Source organism: Tauraco erythrolophus, chromosome 1 (assembly GCF_009769465.1).
Source record: "Tauraco erythrolophus isolate bTauEry1 chromosome 1, bTauEry1.pri, whole genome shotgun sequence".
NCBI classification, from domain to species: domain Eukaryota; kingdom Metazoa; phylum Chordata; class Aves; order Musophagiformes; family Musophagidae; genus Tauraco; species Tauraco erythrolophus.
Window position 1 is genome coordinate 119,054,976 of NC_141465.1, and position 12,185 is coordinate 119,067,160.

At 44.2% G+C, this 12,185-nt stretch overlaps 1 protein-coding gene across 1 annotated transcript in view; it reads left to right on the top strand.

The window, feature by feature from the left end:
• Positions 1-447: 447 nt before the first annotated feature.
• The window catches only part of CWF19L2 (CWF19 like cell cycle control factor 2), an 87,787-nt gene continuing 76,049 nt past the window's right edge, over positions 448-12,185 (top strand). Inside the window, exon 1 of the mRNA XM_086621771.1 lies at positions 448-531. Coding sequence (XP_086477897.1) covers positions 448-531 — 84 coding nt within the window. The remainder of the gene's footprint in view (positions 532-12,185) is intronic.

Below are 12,185 nucleotides of genomic sequence, written 5' to 3' on the forward strand. Positions count from 1 at the left end.
CGAGACCCGAGGGGCTGAGAACGGGCGTACGGGGGGGCCCTGCGATCCGCCGCCTCACCCCGTGCGCGGGAGGCGGGCGGTGCTTCACCCCGGCGGGGCCGCTCCGATCCCCAGGTGCCCGGCCCGGCGGCGAGGGCTCACCGCCGCCAGGGCAGGGCACGGCAGGGCAGGCCCCGTCTCGTCCCGCCCCGCCCCGCCCCGCCCCGCCCCGCCCCGCCCCGCCCCGCCCCGCTCCGCTCCGCCCCGCTCCGCCCCGCTCCGCCCCGCTCCGCCCCGCTCCGCCCCGCTCCGCCCCGCTCCGCCCCGCTCCGCCCCGCTCCGCCCCGCTCCGCCCCGCTCCGCTCGCCGTTGCCCGGGACGCCGTTTGTGACACTCTCCCGGCCGCGCCGTACGGCCGGGTTGCTGCGCGACTGCTGCGCGGCGCTTAGTTTCCGGCGGACACTGGCGATGGCGTCCGGGTTTGAGAGCGAGCGGAGCTTGGCGGCGCGCAAGGAGCAGCGGCAGCAGCAGCGAGAGGCGCTGCTGGCGCAGGTGGGGTGCCCGACCCGGCCCGGCCCGGCATGGCCTTTCCTCGGGGGCCGCTTCGCCCCGTCCCTGCCCCGGGCCCGGTGCTGGGGCGGTCTCGTCTTGCGCGGGGCCGGTGCTCCCCTGCGGGAGGCCCCGGGCGCGGCCTCCGCCCGCAGACCCGCCAGCGGGGGGGCGCCCCGGGGAGGGCCCGTTCTGCCCCGAGGGAGGGCCCGTTCTGCCCCGGGGCAGCTGGGCTGCGGTACCGGGAGCGGCGGAAAGCGACTGGGAACTTAGTTTTGAGCCACAGCCACCTGAGTTCGTGTGTTTTGCCACTTCTGGCGGTATTTCGCTTGTGTGATTCTATTCCTACGTCATTGTAAAGAGCCTGTCCTGTCCTTCTGTACACCCTCTCTGCAGACATTTGTACGCATCGATAAGATGGCAGCCCCCCTGCTCCCCGGCCTGCTCTTCTCTGGGCTAAACAGTCGTGGCTCTCAGCCTTTCCTGAAATGAGGCATGAAATGCAACTCCTCTTCCTTGTCTTCCTGGCCTGTCCTCCCTAAAGAGTCGATACCCCTGCATTACAACAGTCTAGTCATGGAGTAGTAATGATTTGTAATAACTTGAACAGAAATGGTACAGCCAGTTTCTGTGGAGCCAGGATGTTACTTGCTTGGTTACATCTTGCTGAAGTGTCAGCCAAGAATTAGGAGGCTTCCGGTCACAAATGCTTTGCTAGAGTTACTGTGACTTGGAGACCTGTGCTAATCCTGATGGATTTTATTCAAAATCTGTTTATATGCCATGTTTGGTACTTGTGCAGTAAGCTGCTGATTCTTGCTGTAACTTGTAAGTGAAAGGTAAAGTAGTAAATGGCACATTGGTGAGATGACGTAACTTGGTTTGAAGTTTAAGGAGTGGAGAATAACTATGGAAAGAAAAGTGTAAAAGAGGAGGACATGGTGTGGAAAAGGTCAAGGTTGTAATGATGGGCTTTTGAGAGATGGAAGGCCAAAGTAAGCAGCAACCAAATATTACTGGGCAAAGATACTTTCAGAAAAAAAATAGTGGGAAAATGGTCTGAATAGCCTGAGGCTTACATGGTATTGATGTCTTTTCTCAAGGCAAAGTAGGAAGACAGAGGATTTCAGGTAATATATGCTGTGAATGTCTCTGTCACTCAGTTGTGGAACTGTTTCTAGGCAGTGGAAGTTCCTTTCAGTAACTTCAAAAGTGTGGGGTGATCATAGAATCATAGAATGGTTAGGATTGGAAGGGACCTCAAAGATCATCTAGTTCCAACCCCCCTGCCATGGGCAGGGACACCTTCCACTACACCAGGTTGCCCAAAGCCTCATCCAACCTGGCCTTGAACACTTCCAGGGATGGGGCAGTCACAACTTCTCTGGGCAACCTGTTCCAGTGCCTCACCACCCTCAGAGGGAAGAATTTCTTCCTCAGATCTAATCGAAATCTCTCTTTCAGTTTGAATCCATTGCCCCTTGTCCTATCACTACACGCCCTTGTAAAAAGTCCCTCTCCAGCTTTCCTGTAGGCCCCCTTTAGGTACTGGAAAGCTGCTATAAGATCACCCCGGAGCCTTCTCTTCTCCAGGCTGAACAGCCCCAACTCTCTCAGCCTGTCTTCATAGGAGAGGTGCTCCAGCTCTCGGATCATCTTCTTGGCCCTCCTCTAGACCCGCTCCAACAGCTCCATGTCATTATGTTGGGGACTCCAGAGCTGAATGCAGAATTCCAGGTGGGGTCTCATGATAGCAGAGCAGAGGGGCAGAATCACCTCCCTTGACCTGCTGGCCACGCTGCTTTTGATACAGCCCAGGATACGGTTGGCTTTCTGGGCTGCCAGTGCACATTGCTGGCTCATGTTGAGCTTCTCATCCACCAGCACTCCCAAGTCCTTTTCCTCAGGGCTGCTCTCAATTCATTCTCCGCCCAGCCTGTACTTGTGCTTGGGATTGCCCTGACCCATGTGCATCTTGCTGCACTACATGCTTTCCCCTTTTTGACAAGCAGGTGAAGGGAAATTCCTGTAACTTAGTAATAGCGGATCATACTATCCTGCAAAAGTTTGTTGATGTTGTTAAGATGTCTTTTGCTCTATTTGAACTGCTGTATGATATGTTTTAAGAGTGGTCCTTTGCCCAGTTCCACCTCTTGGATGTTCAGAAAATACTCTAAAGTGGAAGTGAAATTTATGTAGAATACCATTATCCTACTTTTCCTTTTCTTTTCAGTTGTTGCCACTTCTACAGCAAGCTATCTGGGGCAATGCCACCCTCTTAGAATCATAGAACAGCCCTGATTGGAAGGACCTTGAAAGATCTCTTTTGTGGGAAACGGAGCCTAGATGAAATTTGTCTAGTACTCTGTCCAGTTGTGTCTTGAAAATCTCCAGTGATGGGGATTCCCCTCCTTGTCCTCTTCATGTGACTCCCTTCTTGTGAAGAGAGAGCTTCCATCCTCTTTGTGGGTGACCATTAAGTACTAGAATACTGTGATAAGATCCCCCCTTAGACTTCTCTTCTCCAGGGAGAAAAGACCGAACTCCTTAAGCATTTCCTCATAGGACAACCTTTCCTCAAGGTTCTCCAGCATCTTGATCATCTTCATGGCCCTCCTTTGGACCTTCTCCAGTCTGTCCGCATTTTTTTTGAACTGTGGGAGCCGACACTGGACACAGTACTCCAGGTGTGGCCTGAAAAGCACAGAGTAGAGCGGGATGACCACATCTCTGTCTCTGCTAGTGATGCTCCGACAGGTGCAGCCCACGATCGGATTTACCTTTTTTGCTGCAGCGGCGCACTGCTGGCTCCCGTGCAGCTTCTTGTCCACAGCCCTCAGCTCCTTTCAGCAAGGCTGTTCCCCAGCCACACAGATCCAAACCTGTACTGGGCTCTTGGGTTATGTCACCCCAGGTGCAGGACCTTGCATGTGGCTGTGTTAAACTTTCATACAGTTCTTGCTAGCCTGCTCTTCCAGCCTCTGCAGGCATCTCTAAGACGGCTCGCCCTTCTGATGTGTCCACCTCACCATCCAGTTTGGTGTCATTGGCAGACTTGGTGAGGGTGCTTTCAGACCCTTCATCCAGATCATTCCTGAAGATGTTGAGCAGTGTGGGGCCCAGTATGGATCCTCGGGCACCCCACTTGTGACAGACTGCCAGCGTGAGTAAAAACCATTGATAAATGGTTACTTTTCGTAAAAGCTTTTCTGGTGTCAGGCATTGTTGCAGTTGTTAATGAAATAATAATTTTCTTGTTTTCTTATTTGCTTCTATTTGCGTCAGCACCTTAACATGAAATAAAATTGTTCTGTGAGGATGTGGTTTAAAAATTTTGGTGTAACTTATTCTTTGCAAACATCTGTGGATGATTTTTTCTTCTTTTGTTCATAACTCTGTGTCCTCGTTTTGACTGGGACAGTTTTTTCTTTTTAGCAACTGAAAGAGCTCTTTTGGTTTTAGTCTGGGGTTCGCTATGAGAAGAATGTTGACAGCGCACTGACGTTTATAGTTGGCACTGAGGCCACAAGGACTTTTCAGCTTCCCGTGTTCCTGCCAGTGTGCAGGAGCACAACAGGCTGGGGGGGAGCATGGCTGGGACAGAGGGTCCACAACTCCCCTTATGATTTGAACTTAGATTTAGGATTGAGGGTCAGATTGACTTTTCCCATGTGGCTAATGTAGCCAAGACAGTTGTTTCGTGGTTGCAATATTGGAAGCTCCTGCTTTTACTTTGGGAAAGACACTTGGGAAGCTGTATAGGTCTTTGCTTCAGATAATCAGAGAATTTTGCAGAAATGACTGTGCTTCAGCAGTTCTGTTTCTGGAAAGATGAGATGTTCAACCAACTTGCCTTAAGGAGCTTTTAGTTATAAAATATTGGAAATTATTACTCCGTCTTCTGTTCTATAGAATATGTAGTTAGGGCTAAGATAAAAGGGAGCTTTTTAACTCTGGTTCTTGATAGTTAGAACAGTGAGGAGTCTGAGAGAACCTTCACTACCTCTTCAAAAGTAATTCTCCCCAGATCACTGAGCTCAGTAGCAGAATCTGGGATTAACTCACTCTTGCAGATTCCATAGCCACAAAAATCAAGAGATTAAATAAATAGTAGATTTTGAAACAGTTATAGAAATAAAATGGATTTCCTTAGTACCTTTTACCTTAAAAAGAAGCTGAACAGAAGAAGATGCTTTGTGTTGATTTAAAAAAAAAATATTTACTGTTTCATGTTTTTGTTGGTTATGAACTTATACTTCTTTTGAAGAACCAAAATATCACCCAACTCATTGATTGAGGTTTGTCTTTTGGATTTTGGAAACGTATTCTTTTATTTCTGTAGTCTGTCCTCCCTACTGCATTGGTAAAACCCTGCAGCTGGTAATGTTTATGATAATGATCAGTAATCAAATAATTAAGTGTTGACATGCAAATTGTTATTAAGCTCCAGAAATAGCATCTTGTTTTGATGAGCGTGATAGCTCATAACACTACTGTTTTAGCTTGCAAGTTTAGAAGGAGAAAAGAATCTGATGGGTGTTTTGGTAAGTGCAGGGATGTGTACTATTTCTAGACACGAACGCTTTTATTTTTTTGTTAAAAGCTAGCAATAATGCAGTTTTGAATTATTCTTGCATCTGTGGAAGACCTGGTCTTTCTGTACTTCAGGGTTGCTCTTCTGTTTCTTGTCTTTTTTCATGGACTTTGAGTCCATGAAATCTTTCTCTCAAGAAAAATGTTGAGTGTAGGTAAATAAGACCTCACTCTATTTCAAAGAAATAAGATATGTTCTTTAAACAGTGTAAATAAAACAATGTAAATAAAATGATACAGGTTCATTGCACAAACAAGAAATTTTGTGTTTAGTTTTACTTATTTAGTTTTCTGAAAATATTGATTTGAGATGTGCAAGCCATTATTCTTGGAAGCATCTTGTTTGATGCTTTTGACTTAAACCTCTACCTTTATTTTTCATTTACGTTTCTTGATTTATTTTCTTAGAAATACAACTTAAAATTTAAAAAACCCCAATGTGTAACAATATCACTGAGCTCGCTGTATTTGAGCTCTAAACAAGCTGTGAAATCAGCAGGTTTTCCCAGTGAAGTTCGATCAGGTGTTTCCTAATAAAAGCCTAAGCACTGAGTTGTTGCAGTGATTATTGTTTGCCAAGGTGATGGAATGCTTTGGCGGTATTTTACACTTCAGTATGCAGTGCAAAATTACAGAAATTTCTCCTTGGACAGAAATTAATAGCAAAACATATCACCGTCAGGGGTTGTGGAGCTGTAATTTGTTGGAAGTTGCTTCTGTGCTGTAATACTAAGTACCTTCTTTTTGTTCATTCCCTTTTAAATCCTCTATGAAGCGTTATATCCCTGACCCTCTCTGTTGAAGGAAATAAGCGTGTCAGGATTACTATACTCACTTAAATCTTTGAGTGATATTAGGAGAGGAACAGCACTGAGAAATGAATATTGCCTTTTCACAAAAGATTTTCAGACTTTTGACAAGGCACTTTTGTATGCGTTTTTGCAAGCAATATCTTTGATTTAACAGACAGGTCATTCTAGAAGGCGGGTGATGAAGACAGATATCTCCATTGTTACGTTCTGTAAGTCCTTCCTCTAGTGCTCTCTGCAACAGGATGGAGAGGTCCTACATTAACATGAAATGTCTGCCTATAGTTTCCTAGCAGTCGTAGCTACCGTCGTGCATGTGTTTATCTGTTGTGTCTGCAGCTGTGCCAGGAGAAACAGTTACTGCCTCCCAGATGTTTCTGCCCGAAGAGTGACATGTCCTACAGTCTGCTCTTTAAATTGCATGTCTGACTGTGGAGACCAGTGACGTACCTCAGGGGTTCGTAGTGGGACCGGCGCTGTTTAAAATCTTTGTCGACGACATGGACAGTGGGATTGAGTGCACCCTCAGCAAGCTTGCTGACGACACCAAGCTGTGTGGTGTTGTGGGCATGCTGGAGGGAAGGGATGCCATCCAGAGGGACCTTGACAGGCTGGAGAGGTGGATCTGTGAGAACCTCATGAAGTTCAACAAGGCCAAGTGCAAGGTCCTGCACGTGGGTCGGGGCAATCCCAAGCACAAGTACAGGCTGGGCAGAGAATGGATTGAGGGCAGCCCTGAGGAAAAGGACTTGGGGGTGTTGGTTGATGAGAAGCTCAACGTGAGCCGGCAATGTGCGCTGGCAGCCCAGAAAGCCTATCGTATCCTGGGTTAAATCCAAAGCAGCATGGCCAGCAGGTCGAGGGAGGTGATTCTGCCCCTCTACTCTGCTCTCGTGAGACCCCACCTGGAATTCTGTGTTCAGCTCTGGAGTCCCCAATACAAGAAGGACATGGAGCTGCTGGAGTGAGTCCAGAGGAGGGCCACGAAGATGATCAGAGGACTGGAACACCTCTGCTATGAAGACAGGCTGAGAGAGTTGGAGCTGTTCAGCCTGGAGAAGAGAACTGTTCTGTAACGATCATTGATCACAGGAAGCTTAAATGATTTAAGTGATGATTGTTTCAGTGACCTGTCTTCTGTGCCTTTTGGCAGGCAAAAATGACAAAGAGCAGTGACGTTTCCAGCTGTCACGGCCATGTCTGGAGGAGGCAGAGGTACAGGCAGCACTCTGATTCAGTTGCGATTTGGCAAGTTGGAGTAGAAGCTAAGCCCTTTCTTGTGTTTCCACTGCTGTCCTTCTTGGGAAAGCTTTGTGGATATAACAATAATTGGAATGTTGACAGTAGAAAAAACAGTCTAAGCATTCATGAAAATAAGTGTATTAGTCAGGTAGAGAATTGTTATAGGAGCATCAGAACTGCAAGGAAGGGTATGTTCAGGTTCCCTGAGCTTTGGGGTGATGGAAGCTGGGAGGGTAATACAGGCCACGGCAGCCTTTCTGATAGCTGAATATTGGAACTGGTAAATGAGTGGAATGGATTGTGTGAGAGGATGGGAGGAGGTCCTGACATCGGAAATAAAAGCTCATTGTTTAAATTTTGGGTGCCTTATGTTAATGACTGAAGGATTGATCTAGATGTTATGTCTTTTGAATTTATCTAACAGAAAGCTGCTGCCAAAAGGGGTATTTCCTACTTCTTCCTCCTGTTCCCTTCCTCCCCAAAGTGCACGTTTTTGTTCTCATTCCTTGTGCTTAAACTCGTAGCCTTGACGACCTTGCCAGAGGGCCAGCTTGGAAGCTTGATCTGCAGGAGGCTGCACCCTGGTCTTGGTGGGATTCATTTTGCATCAGGGTAGTCCTTGAAGTCTCTCAAGGCTAGAATGCAAGGACAGACCTGTGCAGGGAAGGTGGAGGAACATGCAGGTGGGATTGTGGAGACGAGAGGTATGGAATGGAGCCCTGCCCTTCGGTGGCAGGTAGCCATTAGAGCAGCTTAGCTGTTACTCTCTGTGTTGGATATTTTTGTCACCCTGTATCCATCTGGTGGTGTGCTGTGGAGTTTCCTCTGATTGCTTTTTGGAGAAAAAGGGAGTTTTTCTCTTGGATGGGGAAGTTGGCTTTTGAATGGGAGTGTTTATCATCTGAAGAGCTAGAGGCTAACCACAGTTAAAGATGGAAATTGCACAGTCTCTGTAGGGGTATGGAAAATTTTCTCTGGCCTTGGTGATTGCTGAAATGGTAAATAGAGTTGGGGTCAGGAAAGAGCATTGATCAGGGTTTCTGTGGACTGGGGAGGGACTGCCTTAGCCTCCATCCCTAGGTGAGGTATGTCCACTTCTGGCTATCTTTGGGGGACTGACGTGTTAAAACCTCCATTTATTGTGTGACCTCGACCTTGGCCGCTGGCAGTGTCTTTGATCTTTTCTGCTTCTTCCTCAGGTGGAGTGGTGTCATTTTTTACAGCTTTTGGTATTTGTTTCTGCAGTGTATTACAGGCTGTTTGGAGCAAGTTTTATTCTTCATTTAGCAGATACTGTTGTCAGCAACCGTGCAGGCTGGCCTCAGTGACCTGTCTCATGAAAACCAGAAAGCACTCTCCCTGATCTTGGTTTCCTTCCTCATTCAGATGGGGCTGTGAAATCCCAGACCCTTGGTTCTGCTGGTGGTAAAGACTACAGAGTTTGGCTCAGTTCACCTTGGCAAGCGTTGCTAACAGTACTGTAGAATAGTTACTGGTTTTTTAGCACCTTACCAACAGACCTTTCAGAGTGCCTGGCCAGCGTGGTATTGCACCTCGCGCTTGTTGCAACGGAGACCGTGAGCGACTTTATTAGGGTGTTGCAGAAGTGGTAATACAGCAAGATGCTTGCCCTCCTTGACAGTTGCTGCTTGTAATGGTCCTCTGTTCACATGTAGCATGCCGTTTGCATAATTAATGCATTACTTTCAAATAGAGGTATTCCAGAAATGTGGCATGCTATATTTATGGAGGAAAACCATAAAAACATTGCAGTGATAGCCTAAAACGTACCTGATGTTAAGTACTTGTCTGTAAAGGGGAAAGGATAAATTGTTGGATATATTTGTGGTATCATAAAGTATGAACGAACCTTAATGTGAATTAAATGCTTGAACTTCTGTGGGTTGAGAGACGTGAAACAATTAGAGTTGGCCTTTGTAGCATAGAACGATAAGTCTGACAGGGGACTTAATTATAAAATGTAGAAAGAGAATTAAAACTAGGTAGATGCTAGTAGGTCCTGCATCATTATAAAAGACAAGTAGACTAGAAAGGTAAGGTTTGAAACTAATGAAGTATAGACAGATTTTTCCTTCTCCCCCCCACTGGAGATAATTGGCGCTTTGCATGTGTGAAGGGAAGCCATTCACTAACAATAAAAATGAATATTGTAATTCGATGGTAGAGGGAGCTAGATAGTTTTTAGAGACAGAATGGATCAGAGGGTATCACTGCTAACTTTCTAGTCTTGTGTTAAAATGATAATTTAGGTGAAAATACAAGTTCTTTCATCTTTTTAAATCTCTAGGCAGATTTCTCTTTTTTATTTTACATATGGATATTGTTAAGAATCTTCTTTGTATCTTTCTCTAAGAAAAAAACAAACTTTCACCTGATGCTTTTGTACCTGTCTCTTTAACAGTCTGGTGGTATTGCCACTACGGATTCATCTTGCCCAATCCTGTTTTATTTTGTATTCAGGAGACAACAGTCTGCAGTTTGACGATGATTTCTAGTCCTTATGTATTCTGAATATATATTTGTAAACTTCAGCCAAAATGATGATCCACCTCTTTTATTAGGATCATGTATCTCAAATACTTGCCTGTATTTTTTCTGTTTGTTCTTAGATCTAACAAAAAGTATAAAAGCTCCTCTTGTGCCTTATTTATAATGTTAAATTCATTTAATGCAACGTATGTTTGTAACTTTGGTAACATGAAGGAAATAATAATTTTATTTAAAATGTACCTGCTGTTATAGAGAAGAGTAAGAGGCTAAATCTTCCTAGACAGGAAGAGTGTATTAAATGAAGTCGTGTTGACAAGCTGATCTTGATGGGCCTTTATTGGACATGTTTAGGGATTTATATGCCCAAGAGCTGCTGAAGGGGTGGAAGGGAACTGTTAACTCCAGTTGCAGGTCTTTCACAGCCAAAAGCGAAACAGTATGTGGAAAGCCTGTCCTTTTCCCAGTCTAAATCTTGGCAACATGTTTTGTGTTTTCTTGTGCAGCAGACAAGTTTGGAGTCTGTTTTTGTTGTATTTTTCCCGTCAAATCTATATTCAAGTTCACTTTATCTCTGCTGTTTCATCCTTGTCCAGTTATAAGCTTAAGTTTTGTGTGTATGTGTACACGTTTTGTGAGTTGCATAGCTGAGGTTATTACCCTTCACTTGCCCATGAATGTGGCATGCTTAGTTACTTTATTTTACTGAAATAAATAGTTTTTAATACAGAAGGGCTGTCATCATTTCTGTGGGCTAGAACAGAAAATATCAGTCAATAATTTCTGCATGAAATTTCAAGCTTGATGTCCCAGATGGATAGATGTCTTAGGGTGGGCAGGGTTAGACAGTGAGACTTCTGGATCATGAGAGCTAGCAGGAAACATACCTGCATTTTTTGGAGTCCTGGGTGGTTTTGGTGACCCTATGTTATGCTTAACATCCATTTTACTCTCACTTAATTAAAATCCTTCTTATTCTTTTGTTATTTTGTTTATTTATAAGCTGAAAAACTGTTTTGATATTGGAATAAATGTCTCAGTGTGCTCTAAACTCATTCTTCCTTTATCCTTGCCTTTTGAATTTTAAGATGTAGCATTCACCCTTGTAGACTGTCAGCTTCATTCTAGACATGGAAGTCCCAGTCTTGACCTCTTTATTCAAGCTGTCTTAAACTATTTTTTTTTTTATTTTATTTTGCAACGTCCCTTCTTTTAGAATTTAGAAGTCTGGGTAGCAGCCTTGCTTTGCCTTCATTTAAGTGCATTAGGAAGTTTATCACTTTCTGGGGCTTCTAAGAAAGTAGATGATGAAGGTTTAAAAGGATGCTTAGTTTGGGCACAGATATGTAGTATTTTTTTTTTTTTTTTTGATCTTTGTGCCACTTCCAATATTGCTAATGACAGTGTTTAAGAATACAACAGCACTTCTAACTTACGTGTTAGTTTCTTTTTTTTTTTAAAAAAAAACCCTTTTAGTCTTATTTTTTAGCATGTATTTCTGTTTATTGAACCCTTACGGTGTACTGGTCCTTGTCCTGCAAGCCTTGTTTTCTGACAGTACAAAAGCTGCAGATTTCCTTCTTGACTGTATCAAAAAAGAGAAACTGGCCCATGGTAGGGAGGTGCCTGTCTTGTGCAGTGCATAGGCTTGTGTCTAGAATTTGTTACAGAGAACTAATAGCTGACCAGGAGGAAAGGCTTCACTGTTTGTCTAATCTCCTGAGATTTTTTTTTTTTTTTAAAATACTGATCTTTTTTAAAATTGTGTGTGATATCTTGGCTTATGATTAAAAACACTTTCTGGTAAAACTTGTTGTTTCAGGATGAAAACCAAACTCCACCTTTTGGCTTTGACTTTAGTTATTAGAAAAAAATCCCACGAACGAAAAAACAAAAGCAAACTCAAACTTGGAAGACTTCTCACTCAAAATTAGGGTTATAATAATATAAAATAACTTTCCTCCTGCTATTCAGGTGTGATGATATATTGCACTATGGGATAAATAGTTTTCTAGTGGCAAGTTATATTTAAGTAAACTTGTTTTTTGAAGTCATGTTTCTTCTGAAAGTAATAGAGGGAACTTCAGAGGCTGAAAAGGTTGTTACTTTATTGATGTGTTTTATAAAAATCCTTTTCAGGAATTGAAACTGTCTGCAGCGATTATTATTTTTTCAGAAGTAGTAGTAAAAGTATGTATAGTTTTGTCTTCATAACTAGAAAGGGAAGAACATTTTGCAGCCCAAAATGCTAATCCTGATATATTTGTATACTCCTTGAGAGCATGGACTTCTGCAGTTCCAAGTTTTGCATCTGGCTGATATATTTTCACAGTTGAATGTGCACAGATAGGCTTTCCAACTTGTCAGATTAATAGATATTGAGCTGTGCTTTGCAATAGAATAGTTGCCCATGGAATTTTTTGAAATAGAAACTCAGAAGTCCACTATATAAGGTACCTTCCAACCCTAACCATTCTATGATTCTATCATATCATGGGCAGTTCA